General features: G+C 39.0%; 1 protein-coding gene and 1 long non-coding RNA gene across 2 annotated transcripts in view; both read right to left on the minus strand.

Annotated features, from left to right (window-relative positions):
- Positions 1 to 641: 641 nt before the first annotated feature.
- The window catches only part of SCRN1 (secernin 1), a 37,351-nt gene continuing 19,643 nt past the window's right edge, over positions 642 to 18,349 (minus strand). Inside the window, exons 3-9 of the mRNA XM_064413429.1 lie at positions 15,387 to 15,568; positions 10,176 to 10,378; positions 7,144 to 7,338; positions 5,370 to 5,535; positions 3,367 to 3,547; positions 1,189 to 1,348; positions 642 to 951 (exon numbers count right to left, since the gene is read on the minus strand). Of these exons, the coding sequence (XP_064269499.1) occupies positions 1,190 to 1,348; positions 3,367 to 3,547; positions 5,370 to 5,535; positions 7,144 to 7,338; positions 10,176 to 10,378; positions 15,387 to 15,568 (1,086 nt within the window). The 3' untranslated portion in view covers positions 642 to 951; position 1,189. The remainder of the gene's footprint in view (positions 952 to 1,188; positions 1,349 to 3,366; positions 3,548 to 5,369; positions 5,536 to 7,143; positions 7,339 to 10,175; positions 10,379 to 15,386; positions 15,569 to 18,349) is intronic.
- On the minus strand, positions 8,143 to 10,169 carry LOC135296743 (uncharacterized). The gene is made up of 2 exons (XR_010358753.1): positions 9,868 to 10,169; positions 8,143 to 9,321 (listed from the first exon to the last, which is right to left on the minus strand). It is a non-coding gene; the product is annotated as an uncharacterized LOC135296743 (long non-coding RNA).

Here is an 18,349-nt window from a genome sequence, read left to right on the forward strand (position 1 = left end):
CATCTAATGGAAGGAAGCACAGGACAGCCATTCCTAAACCTAACCAGTTGCATTGCCACACACAGCAGAAACTCACTGTACTGAATGGATTCATTAGCCATGTGTCTCACAAGAGAGATTACTAGGAATTGTTCAGCAGTGCAAAGGCAGAAAGATGGAGAATAGCCAGGTACTTACCAATGTCCAGCATCTATTCCTTAAAAAAATTCCAAAACTGTAGCTTGTATATAAATCTGACACCTTATTAATTACATCTTAAGAGCCAGTATGTGTAGATCTCTACAGCATCCAGGCTGGCTCTGCACTTCAGGACTCAGCTCTGGAGCAGCAGCCAGGTGCACTACAAACACAAGCTGGCTGAGGGCGAAGGCAGAACTTAACCTGGGGACTGAATTCTGATCATTTGTACAGGCATAATGTCAGGTGCTGAGTTACTGCAACCAGATACAGCCAGAACAACAAAGTCAGGAGCCAGGACTTACCTTCCTGCCTGTCTCAAACTGTGATTTCAAGTCTACTACTCCAACTCTGTATGAATTAGTAAGAAGAGAAAAATGCAAGTCAGCTTTGCTGCAAGCCTAGTCCTGAGCAACAGAGGGAAAACCAGACTGCTTTCAATGACAATATGGCAATTGGCCTGATGAAGTTAAATCTTTACTTTAATTGGTTGCCCAACATACATGTTTTAACATTCTGTACTAAATTAGCCAGCATGCACACAGTAATTGGACCAGTCAGTGACTTTCTCCTTTCACTATATACATACACAAACAGGAACACCACAAGATTGGACAAAGGAAAGCAATTTGTTAACCAGATACAGCTAGCAAGTAACATTTTTTTCCTCTAGAAATGTTTTTTTCCTGCAAAATCACAAGTGTGAAGACTTTCTTTCAAGGCTTGAAGAACACTGCAGTCTTCCAGTGAAAAGGCTAACAATAGCCACTGTAGCTGAAATGAGATAAAATTTGTTGAAAATCCATTCCAAGCAAGAGTAAAATTGAAAAAAATCGCCTGCAATGCAGCATAGGGAAAAGGGACTTTGGAGACAAGCTGAGCAGGTAAAAAGATGGGTTTGAACCCAATTCTTAACATCCTCGGCTTAGTGTAAAAGAGGAGGAGGTTCAGAATCAGATCCAACATTTCACATTCACTGGTAGAGAAGTACCTAAAGAATTGTTTGCTTACTTTATTTGAAGAACTTTAGTTCTGTGTCAACACAGTCATAGAAAAGATCCACTACTTCAGCTGGATCCAGAATCTCTGTACGAGAAAGGATATCTTCCATTGCTTCTAAACCTTGTTTTTCAAGGTCTAACATAATCCTCATCAGTTTCTGGCCTTTATCCTAAAGGTATGAGACAACCAAACTCAGTTAACCAGCAAACAGGCTCATTAAAGCATTTTACTGTTTCTCTCTGTTACAGAGATATTTTCAAATATTTTTAAAAATGAGAAAGATGTTTTGAGTACAAACTATTTCTGTTATTAGTTTCTTTGGATGGCCAAAGGCTAATAGTCCTGGACATTTTGTGCATTAAGAAAAATAACCAAACAGGAGTTGCTAAGTTTAAAGCAAAGAAGGAAGAGGGTGAAAGATGGATAGAGGAAGAGGGGAAAATTATATAAGGCTTATACATATAATAAAGGTAAAGCAAGCTTGTAACCCCACTAACAGAATTATGAGAGAAGACTAGAAGCCCTAAGAATTGTACAGGTTGTGGTATTTGCATGTGCATCCCTCAAATCAACACCTGCAAGATGATGAATAGATCTGAAATGATGTGTCATGTTACAGTATTTAGACTCCAGATCCCAGAGATCCCAGGGAGGTTTTGTGTGCTGTTCTGACTTACTGCTCTTTGTGTTTCTAGAAAATTTACTCCTGAGAAAGGTGTAATTTCATTTTATCCAAGTGTTATTTAAACTCTACCTTTTTTTGTTTGTTTGTTTTAATAGAGAAGGGTTGCTTGTTTTGCTTGCAGCTTTCAAAACTGAGTTTCAGGGGAAAACAAATTCATTTAGAATGAGTGGTGGTTCTGAGTTTTTCAGGTTTTTTCTCAGCATTTTGTCCAGAAAGAATAGAGCATCTCATCTAAGGTTTAGGCTCTTGGATAGGCAGCTTTTATAGCATGAAACCTGAGTAGAAACTGCATTTTCTTTTCTACCACAGCTATTGGTGTCACATTGTGGGGACTTTAACAGGCAAGAGTCCACAAGATGCTAAAATGCCTCTTCCAGGTCTTCCCTAAATCAACATCTTGCATAATGATATAAGAGCCAGCTGCACATTAAACCAATGTTACCAGAGGTCACAGATTTTAAATTACACCATTCCAAGAAATTAAAAATCCAGCCCAAACTGCATTTAAATAATGTTTGTACTAACAAAGGTTATCACAGCTTCCTTAATCAATAGTGGGTAGATCTGAATGTTGTTATGATTGTAGCAAGACTCTGACCCATGCAAATACACACAGAGGAAAATTGTAGAAAAGCAAATCCTCTGTGGAAGTTGAACACAACTATGTGAGGGTCTTCCACAAATTGCCTGAATACCCATAAAAGCTTGACAGGTGTGCCTTGGTGATCTTTCTCCCTCTGTTTCACTTCCTTAAAACCACTTATCCAGTTTATTGCTGTAGTTGTAATTGCAAATGTTGAGAAGTTATTGAACTAACTGCCCAATGACACCAAAAGTTGTAGCTCAACCATTTGGAAAAGCGATACAGAATAATCCCCTTCCTGACTTGACTTATTACAAAATTATTTGCATAAGTGATCTTATGGTTCACTTATGCAAATAAAAACACTAAGTTTTTACCATGGAAGGTTTTCAGCCCTTGGGTATGTACTGCACAGCACAGTGTCCTTTCTTCTCACATGGCATTTTCAGTTAAAAATTAACAGAAATGCATTGAATTCCAAAACACAACACTTGCCAAACTGTCACATGCAAATTATTCCTTAAAAAAAAATCTTTCCAAACTATGTAGTTCTTAATCCAACATATGATTTATCCATCTTGCTCTCTTCCTAGCACATAATTCTGATACCATGTTGCACTAGCATCCAGTGTTCTAATCACTAAAAAGACTATATGCATAGTGAGGACTGAACAAGATAATCAGCTTAACAGTTTGACTTTTCATTTTGTAAAAGTAATGGAAGAAAGCAATGCTCTCAGGATAACAAAAACTATGCAGAATAGTTTGTCCTTCAGAGGGCATCATTATTCAGGCTAAACTCTCAAGGATTCTAAGAATATTCAGAGAATGTTTTTCAGTGAGTGACTGTGAATTAAGATATGGAGTTGGGAATCTACATTGACTTCAGCTCTTTAATTCCAGGTCCCATAGCTCTTACCTGATCGCTCTCCAGGAGAGATCGGGCCCATTCATGTGCCTTGTACAATTCATGCCTACGATCTGGTTTCTCCTGGAACCGAGGTATCTTTTTAGCAGGATCATCATTGCCAAAAGAAGGAGACTGCACTTTTGGTACTAATTTTACATCGTCAACAAAAATAAAGGGTTTAAATATGGACCTGAAAAAAATGAGAATTACTGCTTGCAGTAATAAGAGAGCTCTCATATATGTTATTGAAATGTTTACCAGGTTATTTTAAAACAACACATACAGAGCAACATAGGTAATTCATCTACACTAGGCATGGGTAAGGTTAGAGATTTGGTACTGGTCAAGCAAAACAAATCTATGTGCTTTAAAAGAACTGGGTTTGGCAATTATTGCAAAAACTTATTACCCCTTTTACCGATAAGATTCTCTGGTGTCCTCATGCCAGTTCTGCCACTTCTTTAGAAGAGTAGCACTGATCTTCTCAAGTTTTTTGTAACAAATCTCAACATTCCGCCTCACATCAGTTTTTCTCCTCTGTTGCCACTGTCATCTCCTCCTCCTTCCAGATTTAAGTTTTATTAAAATCAGAAAAAACCACTTGCATGGAGCAGGGAAGATTACATATCTTGCTCAGTATCAGAGGATTTTGCATATAAACAGCAGCACTTTAGAATTCTACTTCAAGAGCTGGGAGAAGACATGGCTACCAATATTGTGACATTTCTCAAACTCTTTTAACACTGAATTTGGTTTAAACTCCTAAGAGAGACAAACAAAAAACCCCATCAATACAGAATCTTCATTCCTGAGAAGCTGAAAGTAGGTTTTGGCAAGTGCATGGAACAACTACCTTCCTTCTCTTTAGATGCAGAACAACAAAGCAGCCTGCATTCTGCAGTGAAGAACCTGCCAAAAGTGAAGACTTCTGCAACACACAGTTAATAACCACTGCCCGTGTACAGTCAGCAGGTTCAGTGCTGCAACCCTTTCCATCACTGTCACAAAGCCTTGCTGACTAAGAATTTACGTGACTCACTAGCTGCATTTAAAATAATTCTTTCTTAATGCATTACAGTGTCAAATAAAGCAAGAAAGGTCTAAATAAGGCTTTTAAGGCAGGTTTTTGACCTTCAAAAGGACAGAAATCCCAACAAAATAATTTGAAGCCTTGCTCCTTTTTATCGCAGAGGATTTGCATCAAGTCACAGAAAAGTTTGGGTAAGCAAGTTTAAAAGTGACACTTAACCCTGAAAGTCTGAGTTGCATAATGCAAGGTGGGAGGAAAGTCCCTTTGGCATGGATGACTTCCACAGCCCTCAGTAAAACCTAACAATTACTACCAATCCTCTGACAGGAATGACAGTCAGCTGTTCAAGGGCACCTTTTTCTTCTCCCCATAACCTCTTTACCTCAGTGCAAGTGGCAGCTCTCCTGAATAACTGCAAGTGGTTTAGTTTAATTTCTGCGAATCCCAAGTGGATTCTGTTTAAAACACAAGATAATTCATTAGTTCTTTGATGATCTAGCCCATGAGTTCCCTGATCTCCTCAGCTACTTTTAGCTAGAGAAGACACCATGTAAATCAACTGGAAATTGTCCCTCAAATAAAAGACATGCTTGGGATCCCAGCAACTTGCAGATGTTTTGCTGTGTTAACATTTTGATGTCATATGAAGCTACCTAGAGTACACAACCCCTCTCTGATAGTTAAAACATTTCATTTGTTGGAGTTTTGCACCTACCTGTTCAAGAGAAGTGACTTGGGAAGTCCCCAACTTCATAATCTCAACAACTTTCCAAGTGAAAAGCACCTACACTGGGATTCCTGGTCCCTCCCTAAACTGCATTTCCCCTGGAAGCTCAGTAACATAGGACTGTCTGATTGCACATCTCGGAGCACTGACTGCATTTCTGGTCAGAAATGTTCCAGTTTGGGTGGCAGGGTTTGTTTGTTACCTTTCAACCCATCACCTGCTCTGCACCCCAGGGACCCCAGTGCTGTGGCTTACCTTGAAGGGTCTGGCGTGCCAGTGAAGTAATGAATACAGGGAAAACTAGGATCCTGAGGCAGAACAGACACTATGCTAGCTGTAGTAAGGAAAGATTCAGAGTCCACACAGACACCACTGTCCTTGTCACGCAGGACATCAATCATGGCTTGTGCAGAAACGTCACCTGTACAGAGGGGGGAAAAAATTCCTCAGTGTTCAATGGCTTGGAGCCCAGGTAAGGATTTCAGCCTGAACAAGATTTGGCCTAAAATGGCCTCGACAATTGACATGGGCATGTCACAAATCCCAGTTAACAGTTTATACTTAAGCAATGAACATTCAGAAAGAACATGCCTAGCTAGTAAATGAGAACGGTAAGAAGCATTAATTAGGCATAGCAATTGCCAGGTAGGGAGAAATGCTATTATAAAGGTACATTTTCAGGAAGAAGGCTGCAATACTGCTTTAGCAGTCACTATGAACAGACTACTTACTTAAAACATCCATTTCCCTCTGCCCAAGTGGGACAGAATGAGAACACCCTGACTTTCCACTTCTCAGTTTCCATTCTCAGTTGAAATTTTGAAACATCATCTTGCAGTCACATATTGTTACACAGCAGACATAGGCACCAAGATTTTTCTCCAAACCCCTATCTAAAGGAACCTCTGTTCTCACCATGTTCCCTGCCTGTGTTCATCCCAGCTTTGCCCCCATTGCCCCTCCATGTTTTCTCACATGCTCCTTTTGCAGGTCAGGCTTCTTCCCCACACCTTCTCAGGCTCTGCAGACTCAAACCTACATGCACAGGTGCCTCAACACACCAGGAGACACAGAATGACTCAGCAGCCTGCAAGATTTTCAGCCACAGGCATCTGTCTGTAGGGGCCCTCAGGGTTTTTAGTGCTATAATCCAGATTTATTAAGATCTTTTACCTATAGTCCTTCAGAGTTACTGTATCTGCTTCAGCCACTAACCACACCCCCTGCAATTCTATAGCCTTAGCAAGAACTATGCAGTGCAACAAATATCTCACCCCTACACTCTTCAGAACACATGTTGGTACATGTGAAAATGCCAACAGTCCAGTAAATTCACATCTGTAGTAAAGGGCCTTTTAGAAAATTATAATTTGTGCTATTTTTCATGCATGAAAGAGCAGATATGCATGCAGTCCCATGCACTGCTGCAGGCTCTGAATATATTTCAGAGGTATTTTGGCCAGCTGCAGTGAACTGAATTCAGTATTAAATTTGGGTCAGGAAATAAACCCTTCCTTTGATTGCAGAGAATAGGCACAATGTCTGTTCCAGTAGCTTTGTTCTGGTCAACAAAGAAAAAGGGATTTCATTTTGCAACTGCTCTTCCTTAAACTGTGCTCTTGAAACTTTCCCCAAAAGGTTAAATCTACATTTTCCCAAAATGCAGATTGCACTAAGCGCAGTCTTTGATATGTGAGGCTATTTTTTTTTAATAGTATAATTTTAGTGTTAGGTATGACCACCAAAATTACAGGAAAGCACAGATGCAGTGGCACATCATGCACATCAGAGCACTGAAAGGAGTTACTTTGTAATTCTAATCCTGTTTTGAAACCTTGGGGATGACATTAAGGGCTTCGTCCTAATTAATGGCAAATGACATTTAGTCTTGAGTTCTGATCTTCCTTCCTACACAGTTTACATGTAAAGGTGTTCTGAGTCACATGTAGTTCTGGTCAGAATGCCTGAAAAGGAGGCAGCAGTGACTAAAAAACCCAGTGTGCCCACAGAAAGATAGTTCAACACTTACCACCTTGCTTTTCTAGGCTCTCCCTGCCAGAACAACAGGCTAAATGGTCATCAGCAAGAGAAAACACTTCAGAAAAATTGAAGTCTGAGTCTCCATTCCACCAGCCTTGACTTTTCACATAATTCCTTAGTTCAGGATGCTCAGCATCAATTTTTGTCGTTAATGAAAGCTGATTGCAAATGCATTTCACTCCCTCTAGAAAGAGCCACATATTAAAAGAGCATTAATACAGCTTTCCTGAGAAAAGCTGGAAAGAAAATGTCATATCAATTATGAAACAAATTAATCCATTGGTCAGTATGTAGATTTGGCATGACTGTGTAACTGTATAATGACACCTACACAGAATCACCAATCACTGCAGGTTGCAGAGCTCAGTCCTCTGTGCCCTGCTGAGACACTGACACCTGTGATTAACAGTGGGGTTTGGACAGAATGCCAGTTTCACAATCCACACCTCACACCTTCTGACCACAAAGCAATGGTGGTATCCAAATGCCAAAGACACCTAATCTTTTTTTCTAATGGCATATTCCCCACAGACACAGAAGGCTTGAGATCTGACTTGATTTCAAAATATATTTCAGCAGAGCTGCATTTAATGAACCTTCCTTGCCCTTCAAAATTAAGAATTTGGAAAATGTTTTTAAAATCATTATAATTGCTTTAAGCTTCCCAGATGAGAAACAGTTTCACTGCAAGCTGCAAGATAAGTTCAAATTACAATTCTTTTATCTTAAATTTTAAAATGGCATGAAGTAAAAAGAATCTGTAAGTAGCCTCCAAAGAATACTGAATGGTTTGTTTTTTTCAGTTCCTTTTATCAAAAATACTGCAGTGCTCATAACCATATATCCACAGCATGGCAGTAGTTGCTGCAGATATTCCTCAGAGAGAATAAAGCAAATGTATTGGAAGCCAGAGAAAGAGCTGATAAAGTAAAACTATAAGCTAAAATAAACAGAGATTCTGGAATTTGGCACAAATAATTTCTTAGACAGAAACAAAACCAGTAGTTGTGGAAGTTTTTTAATACTGCCTTCCAAAAAAGTTAGCTTGCTTTTGCAATGCCCCATGCATGCATTTTAAATAATGGATAACAACTTCAGGAAATTCTGTGCATCATTCTGCAAAAAAGTCCGTGTCATCCAATTCTGACTTACACTAGGGTCACTGATGGCTTATTCTGATTCATCCTTTCAAACAGCATACTTTTCAGGGAATTTTCTTGACTTGAGTGAAGATATTTGTATTCATGTCCAGCTAGGCAAGCCACTCTTTAAGAGCTCTTTAAGTATTACATTTATAAACTCATGCAAAATAATATTTGTGGGTTTGATCTACCACAAAAAAAAAAATCAAATAAATTTTTCCACTGAGACTTAGGAACATTAGTAGAAAGGATTTTGAAGTATTTATTCTTAAATTATTTGCAGAGAGTTGCTGGATAAACACTCACTATAAGCTTTACAGTCCTGCAGCAGTAATATTGGAACTCTGAGGATAGTCAGGAAAATATGTGCCTTCACACTGAGGAATGACACATTTTCCCCATCTTAACAACATCTGAAAGCTTAAGAGGCACACTTATGATTGCAAAAAAGATCCCTCTGAACAAAGTATGAAATATAGAGTTCTTACATAGCCAGCAGCCTTTCCTGCAGGGCTGCAGGAGGAGGAACTACTTATCTGCAGCTCTCAGGGACCTCCTGAAGAGCAATGTGCTGATAGAAACCAGAAGAGAGCTGCAGAATCATTCCAAAAAGCTGCAAGCAGCAGATGAAGGCAACAGTTTATTTGCTGGGAAGGAGGATGTGAAGGTCATGTATTGCTGATGCAGCTAAAACTGCTAAACAAAACCCACTGTTCTTCAAATATCAGGCAGGCAGGTCAAGAGAAGAAGGCAGGCTGTCACTGCATAATCCCAGGAACCTCAGGAGTCAGCTGCTTGCCAGAACTGGGGTTTCATCAGGACAGCATGTTCACTCTTCCCTCCTCTATGTTTGGTAACTGTTTGTGCCAGATAATCTGTAGGTATCCTTAAAACACAAGCTTTACCTGGGAAAATGCCACCTCTGTGATTCCTGTTTGGTGGCAGGGACTGACAGCAGGCCATCACACAACATTGCACAGCCTGGTGATATTTCTTTGCTCCTTCCCATATCTGCTATCTCCTGCCTTTAATGATTTCGGGGGGAAGGAGGAGAAAATTGAATGGATCTGTCAGGCTCAAGTCATGGATGACAAAAGTCCTCTTGAACACTCTGAATTTTCACTTCATTCAAACATGAGTACATTTTTAAAAGCTCTACTGTTATGAAAATAAAAATCCCTTCAAAATCAAGATGAGACTAAATTAAATACAGGCCTTAAACAATCATATCACATTAAGGCAGCCCATATATACTGGAAAAGTTTTAACTAAATTCATCCACTAAGCCAATGAATAGAAGTTAGTTTGGCAGTTCTGGCTTCACACATACAGAAAAAGAAACCATTCACAAGTTTAAAGAGTAGAAAATTATTGTTTTGCATCATTTAAAAAACAGGGATATGAAGGGAGTATATCTATTTCAGTAAAGGAACCACCACCAGCAACCCATTCAATTTATCACCTGACAAAAACCCTTTTGCTAAAACTATCAATGGTTTTCCTTTCCTCACAATATTTTAGATTTGTAAGTAATAATTTGGGCATTAACTCCATCAAAAAAATCATCTGACCTGTTCCAAACAGAAAATAAATCTTGGAAAATACACCTGTCAAATATAAAAATTATGATTATTACATAGTTTATGCATAAAGGCAACAATCCCCATCTTCACAGAAAATGCTAAGTCACATCAGCAAATGCAAATCAACACATAAAAAAGTCAGAGTAGTACAAATATAGAAAACTAAAATTGGTGATTTAATCAAACACTTGCATTCATTAGTCACTTATTTAAACTCACTGACTTTAAGACCAATTCTTCCAAGACAACTCTTTACAGCTATTTTTAATAGGATTTGCTGTGAGTTCTAAACTAACCTGTGATTTTTTCAGCTGCCCAATATTTTCCAGAAGTCTCCAGTATCCAGGCTTCATTTCTGTCCACAATCAAAAATGCACTTTGGAAAGTATGGCATGAACTCCCATCTTCATAATAATTTCCACCTTGTCCATGTTCTTCCAACAGAGCAACTATTACATCCAATGCTTCTTTAGCTGTTGCACCCCTTTCTAGGCCAAGTCTATAAGCAAAGGGTAAAACAGAGATTCAGAGAGGAATGATACAGTAAGGTCTCCCTAAGTTATGATTTTTAAACATCAGCACTCATCTAAATTTAAAATATTGAAGTGCCTGGTATGTCTAATATAAGAGTTCTTGCTTTAATTAGTTACTAAAGGGTGAGATATAGAATTATTTGTTTCTAGTCTCGATTTTCTAAGCTGGTTCTTTACTCTCAAGCCTATAATAGCTGACTTTTAGGTTTTTTTTTAAAGTCCAGTTACCAACCAATGATCACAGCTGCACTGTAAACATGCAATGCTCTATTTATCTCCTCCTCAGGCAGAATACATTTGAAGGACAATTTGCAAGTATTTTTTTAAGTAACAGCTGTACCGAGGTTACTTTTCTGTACAAGGGTGGTAAATTGTAAATTAATATTACCAGCTATTAAAAAAGAGAAGGAGTATTCAATATTACAGCCTCTCTACAACCTCTCTTTCCCAATGCTCTGGTTGGCCATGGAAACCAGGTGTTATCCTTATATGCATAGGATAACTTTCTGTAAAAACAAGCATTTGTGCACAGTCATACTTCAGAGCTCCTGCAGAGGCTTCCCCCCAAAAAAAAATATTTGAATACCAGATATGTCTTTTGTCAGAAGTAAGAGCAACCACATGTCTGAAAGAACAGAATTTTAAAAGGAAGTTGAAGCAAAGCAAGGCTATTTTACGGAAAAGCAAACTGAAGTGTGGTAATAAATTTGAGAAAGCCATAGGGAATGACTGTATCCTGCTTTGAGTAAGTGGCATTAAATAATCCCTTGATATAATTTACAGCCCTAATTGAATCAACAACAAAAGCAGTAACCAGAAGTTGAAATCAGAACTGCAAACGATTTCACTGGTTCCAAAATCCAATTACTGGTAATGAAGAAATGCAGTGTTTCAAACAAGAGCGTATCCAGCCTCCATCCTTTGGAAGTTACCTGGATCAGTTCAAAATTTCTCTCTATTGTTTTGTCACCTTAATATTTTCCTCTGTGTTTGTCTTTCTCTAAATGCTCTATGGACAAAATAATTTTGACTGATGGATAATTCCAAGAAAATCACTTTTTTAGACATAAGTACTATCTATGCTAGCTCTTTCCATATCTCTTGAAATCACATGACAAGAAAACACTATTCTGTTTCTTTCCTAAAAACTACAGTAAACAAATCAGGTTCTGATAATTTGAATACAGATTTGTTGATCTCAGTACTTCTCTGCAGTGGCTCTGCATTGTTAAATACCTGGCTACCATTAGCCTTGTTTTAGGCTGAATTATTGAAAGCAGTGTTTGCATCTCTTTCAGCAGCATCTATTTATCACTAACTGACAAAGAAGAGCCAAGAGCCAACTAGAATTTTAAGGCTTAACTTAAAGTGACAGTTCCTCCATCATCTTTGTAAGACTTTGCATTTATAGGGTCTTTCATCTTTTCTTGTTAGCTGAAACTTGTTTAGTACTGGTGACTCCATTTTTAGTCCTTCTGCATTTAAGTTTTTCCTTCATTCTTTTCATCACTGGTGCAATTGTTTTTTCAGACCAATACAGCTATGCCAGCTTTTGCACATACCAGAGACACAATTTAAAAGCCAGCCAAAAGCATGTCTTATTTGCTCCCAAGAGCAATCCCTGCCACAGGTAAATGGATGGAACTGAAAACGACCTTGGTGACCATACAGTCACTAGATTCAGTGGTAATCTGCTCCCTTCTCCCCAGTTAATGACCAAAACCATTAGATTATAATTAGATCAAAACCTGCCAAGAGACATAACATCCCACTAAAACTTTAATGTCTCCCTGAAATTTTCCATTTGAGATGGTTACAGTCCAGCTTTCGCTGTCAAAACCGCAGCAGGGATTCATGCTGAAGAAGCACCCTTTAGGTATTACTTTTTTATAAATGGCTCCCATGTTACATTTATTTCCATTAAGTAAAGGTCTAGGCTCTGCATTTGCTTGGCTGCTCCTATCTGTCAGTCACAAGGGACAGGAAAAAAAAAAATAAAACAAAAGGAAAAAAACCCATCCTACACAACAACCACACAACTCATTTCCACAAAATTAAGTCTTGTCAATTATCTCAGCATCAGTGTCCTGGGCAACCACAGCATAATCCTCCCACTAACACACTTCAGAGTACCCATCAAGGTGAGCTGGAAGAACAGTTAGAAGCAATTTCAATGCCAGATGAGAGCTTGAATTGCTTATTAATAAAATTGCAGTGATTTAGTACAATCCACTGCCTAAGTACCTCCAATATGCTGTCATATTGTCAAAACAATATTATCTTAAGCTTTTCAACTTCACCTATCAGTTACATAATGCAGGCTTTCCAAATTAACTAACATACTTGATGACATTCTACTTTATTCAGTTTTGAGGTCTCTAAGGAAAGAAATTGGTAAACAAATTAATACCATTTTAAAGAGCATTCTTGACTCCCTGCCAAGACTGGCATTTCTGTGTGGCTCTGAAAAAAATATTGCACCTGTGATGAAAGAACAAATTAATAATACAAACACAGAGGGATTAAATTAAGACAAAAATGCAAAAATAAGGGTGTAATTTACAGGTGTCACCATATTTATCTTTTGTATGATAATGCTGACCTAACTTATCAGCAAAACAGTACATGAACTGTTCAGAAGGATATGCTTCCCTAAGTGAACAGGTGCTTTATAGTTGCAACTGTGCATCACAAAAAAAAAAAAAACCAACTCAAAACTGCAGGCAGCTAGGAAGAATACCTGAAGTAAATCCTGATAAGCTAACTAATGCAGCAATACTGGTATAGCTTTCAAAAATCAGCTTCTGAATAAATCCCTAGGGGGAAAAAAAAGGGTTCTTTAGGAATTTGTACTGCAGCATATTTTCTCTATGTCGTGACTAAGTCCATGTTCTCCATTTAGATTAACTGCATGGAATAGGACCAACTTCCAACCCTAAAGTCCATCACACAAACTTTATCAGTTTGTCAAGAATCATTCAAGTGTTCTGACATACTGTGATACTCTTTGAAGAGGCAGAGCTGGTGGCAGCTGCTCCACTGCAGCCTACAGAGATCTATTTTGTGCTCTATTCTATGGGGTGACATGAAACAGACACACTTAATTCAACTGGCCAAGTCAGAGAAAGAATCACTTAGGCTGGAACAAGCAGCAGATGGTAACAACACATCTCTGTTTCTCCTTGCCTGAAGCATCCTCTCCCTGCATCTGAGCTACAATTTCTTTTGCAGGTGAGAAGGAAGAGAGGGGAGAGTAGCACCTACAGGTGATCATTACCTGTAGTTTGTGGCAGTGCCTCCTTACTTTGGTATGTCCTGATTTGCTAGTGTGGGTAAATCTAGAGCTGTTGGATAACATATATTGGAATGTTAAACAGTCCTTTGAGAATGTAATAACTGAGTATAAAGTAAGTAGAAATTGACATTTAAACCAATGGTTTGTTAAAGTTTCAAAACGACTGTGGTAGGATGGAAAAAATAAAAGTGGAGCTTAGAAAGTCACCTAAGTCCTTTTCTTCACAAAAGGTTTCTCTATACTTTCTTAACCTCTCACATCTACTCAGCCTCCTTTGATGCAAATAAATGTACTAGTTCTCTCAGGTACAACTTCTCCACAGATTCCTTCAGTACATACGGGGCTTAGAGAAAATACCAAAGAGAAGGTTAACCTAAATTCCCTCATGATTTTGTCATTGGTCAGATTTTATAGCTCTCTGATCACATTTCCAATTTCCACTGCATTCTCTTCAATTGGCCCATATTCCTCTTGATTTATGGTGGTTGGAAGCAGACACTATTTCTGCAGAGCCATATTAGAGAACAATTACAGTTTCAGGCAGCTGTGCACCTAACAATTTCTTCTAACTCATACTTCCCAGCTTGCTCATGAGAATAACTTCTAAGGTTTTAACATCCTCTTAAAAGTCAAGTATCTATTTCCTATCCTTTTATCTACAAAATATCTTAAGGAGTAGAATGGTTTGATGGGATTTTTCTTGACTACCAGTTATTACTGTGCATTTATCAACTCCTTGATATTTGAGGTTTTTCCCTTTCAGGACCTGAGGTTAAGCTGGTTTACAACAACTCTTTTTAACAATATTAAGCATAGCCACAAGATTTAACTTCTTCCAGTCAATCGAAACATCTCCCATTTTTCATCAGTCCTCAAGAAAAATGAGAATTCACCTGTAACTGCTTCAGTCAGCTCCTTAAGTATCCTAGGGCTAAGTCTAGTAGGACTATTTTGTCTAAGACTGATTTACTTAAATATGCAGCCGTTGTTCCCTTTGGTCTTTGAATTGAGTCCATTTGCTTCATTTCTCTTTGTAATAAGTTTGCACGTTCTCTCTTCTTTCATTTTCAGCTTTCATGCCCCACCCAAGCCTCTTTAAACTTCCTTCACCACAAGATCAGCATGCAGGCTGAGACTCACAGTGCAGCACAAGCCTTTTGGGCAGGCAGCTGCCAATGAACAGACTCACAGAGTTTGTGTGCCAGCCTTTGAATAAGGGCAGTGGCTTGCATTGGAATGCATGGGCTGAAGTAAGCCATAGTAGTTTGTTTATGCCTACTGTAGGCTATAAGCCCAGAATAAGCTTTTTAGGACAGAGTAGGCTGTTGTAAAGTTGGGGAGAATGAAGGGCACACCAGAAATCTGATTTTACATTTAGTTAGCAGTTCCTTACTAACAATGTAATCATATCTCTTACCCTGTTAGAATAGCCACTGCTGGACTGTAGGGTAGGTAGACAAGGTAGATTGAGTGAACCCACAACAAATTGGTACATTCTTGGTAGCTAAATTCAGATTGCAAGTGTTTTAAGTTTTCACTCAGCTGTATCTGGAGCCCTACCTATCCTGCTTATATTGTTTTAAAATCTCCTTATGCCAACACCACAAAGCTGTTACCTGCTACCAGCATCATCTGAGGCTGACGATGACAGGCTGGTCACAGCTCAGCAGGACACCCACCTGACAAGATCCATGCCTAGCAAGGCTTCAGACTCAGAAGCTGGTTCTCTGGTCACGACAGCTTCATTAGCCACACACACTCCGTGCTCGTTAGCTCCCATTTCTGCCCCCCAAAGCCAGGAGGGCCTGCTCAGCACCACAGCATGAGTTTTGGGCACCTGCTCGATCTCGATGTACGTGCACTGCAGAGACAGCAGGGAGAGAGAAAGTTAAACAATCACTGCATCTACTGCTGTGACTGAAGCAACACAAGACTTCAGTGACACGTTATTTAAAAGGTCCATGCTTTGTGAATGAGCAAGGAACTTGTTTAAATAGCATTTAAGTGTCATGTTTGAACCTTCGCATCCTTATATTGCTGGGAAAGTACATGTGCTGATGCTTGCAGGCTTCCAAGAGACAAGTAGGACCCAAATGTTAGAATCAGTAGAAAGCAGCAGGAGACAGACTGTGCAGTCACATTAGTAAAACACAGATTATACCTGTACATAGTAACAAAATCAAGCCATTCTACCACCTCCCCTAAGCACCATCTCCAATGCTTTACTACATACATAGAGTAACAATGGTGACTGGGACAAAATACATTAGAAGGCTTCCTCCTCTCCCTTGCTGCCTCCCCTGCAGCTGCCCCAACAGAGAGACAAAGGGTAGAAAGAGGAAAAAAAAACAAGCCTTGAAAAGTTTCAGTGGCATAATAAACCACTTTAATAATCAGCCACGGAAGTAAAACATGGGTATTGCTGTTGCTTAAACTGGTGGCTTTACTATTTTAAACAGTCTACTTTAATTAGGTGTCTGCAAATATACTCTGACAAGTCAAAAACACAAAGGAAGGCTGCAGAGAAGTTATAGTAACTGCAAGGAAGAAAGAAATTATGTTGCCTTTCAAATACATTTACTTGCCTTCGAAACAAGCACTGTTTTCCCAGACAGCATGGATGAGAGCTTGATCCATTATTGGTTTGTGCAAACCAAAGAAATGGACTTTACATTTTACTGTTGAGTTCACATCAAGTTTTTCATGGCTCAAACTCTGCAGAATTTGCTTTTGAGAAACCTAAAGTTGTCTGTATTTATGAGGCATCTCTTAAGGTCCAACGTTCCTATTGTAACATCTTCCTTACAGGAAGTAATCTGCAACAGTTTTTGGAGGAATATCTGATCAGGTATATCAAAGTAAACAGGATCATGAGAACGGACTCGTGGACTAAAAGTTATTTGCCTTGTTTGCCTGCCTGTGTAGAAATTAAAATCTAAAGCCAAAGAAATCAGTCCAAAATTATCAGAGCTTTAAGAAGCTTTGTTTTCTTCCTAGCCTTTCTTTCTGCCTTTAAGGATTATACAGCATGATCATTTTCAGCCTCCAGTCTTGAGCAATGATTTTTACAGTAATACTTCCTCTAGCATGCAATTAAAATGTGTAATAGACTATCTTTGGTCAGAAATGGGATTTTCAGAGTCCTGAAAATGCAAGAGTGATACAAGAAATGAGCTTGCCACCTTCATTAGGTAATGTGTGCAAATAGGTCAAAACTAAACAAAGCAAAAAACAAAACACCACAAAGCAGAGGGGCAGTGAACTCTTTCAGTCTAAGGACTGGCTTAGGCAACAAGATCCTGTCAGGGACAAATACCTGCTGTATTTGTAGGAGAACATCCCTAATATTTGACCAGGCTGTTTGGCCAAACTGCTTATACAGTAATACATTCTGATTTTGTAGAGGCAAAATCCTCATCTATCAAGGTGCAACAACATTTGGCACTGGCCAGGAGCTAAGATCTGACTAATAAAAACTCTCTATACAGTTCACCCTCTGCTTCATTGTGTAACTAAGCCATGCCATAGCTGACATTTCTCATCAAAACTCCCCCCTCTCCCTTTGAGCTGTCAGCAAACAAATCTCTTTTTTGACATTCTGCACTATTTTATTTCAGAGCTTCAGGTCAGTGCTGTTTGGATAAGCACCTGAAATATGTGTGTGAACAGGGAATAACTGTACTTGCTGGATGTGCAAAGGGGAGCTGGGGCAGAAGGGGAGGACTACATGTGAAGACAATACCAGAGCAGCTCTCAGGCCCCAGGTCTGCAGCCTCAGCCCCCTACATGTCACAGGTGGTCAGCTGCCTGTAGCCATCCTTCTCAGTCCTACAGCAGAAAGCAAAATCTAGACACAGCCTGGAGGAGACTCCAGTACTCCATACACCCACACTTGCATGGCATTTTCTGGCTGAATAGCCCCATTATACAAGCTTGCTTACACTGACTCTTTGATTTTTTTAGAAGGAAAAATGATAACACTCTGAAAAGTGATAGTTAAGCTAAAAAACTGCTGAATGACTTTGCTCTACAAAACATATTTGCAAGGCTATCCTTGCTACCAATCACTTATAACTTGGTGTCTCATTCCAAAAGCAAGCACTACCAAAGCTCCTATTCATTGCAAAGATCTTATTGTCAGTGGTAGCAGTTGAGAAAAGGGAAGGAGGAAATTGTTTGTTCCTGCTTGAGGAATCCAGAGCATTCTGAAAAACAAAATGTGGGTTTGTTTTGTAACTATGTAATCAGAGGCCAGAAAACATCCAGAGGCAGCACTACACACCTCAAAATACAGCTGTCACCTTCAATATTGCTTCTTTATGTCCCCCAACCCAAAAAGAAGTGAACACGGAGCATATTTTCATGCTATATTCCGTTTCCATACAATAACTCAGGTACATGAATAATATTCACACCTTGCCTTATTTATATAAATTGTCTCAGAAGACCTAAATAACAGAAAAACCATTTCAATCTGACAGTTGCTGACAGGTCTTGTAAAACTACTACTGACTTGATTCTTATTCATTTGTCATGGTTATTGACACTGCTGAATAAGTCTTGATGACATTTTACCTTGCCACTATTATTATTTACTCCAGTAAGCATAAAAGTGGGCACTCAATGGGATTTATGTATTAAG

The sequence above is a fragment of the Passer domesticus genome, chromosome 1 (assembly GCF_036417665.1).
Source record: "Passer domesticus isolate bPasDom1 chromosome 1, bPasDom1.hap1, whole genome shotgun sequence".
Classification (NCBI taxonomy): Eukaryota; Metazoa; Chordata; class Aves; order Passeriformes; family Passeridae; genus Passer; species Passer domesticus.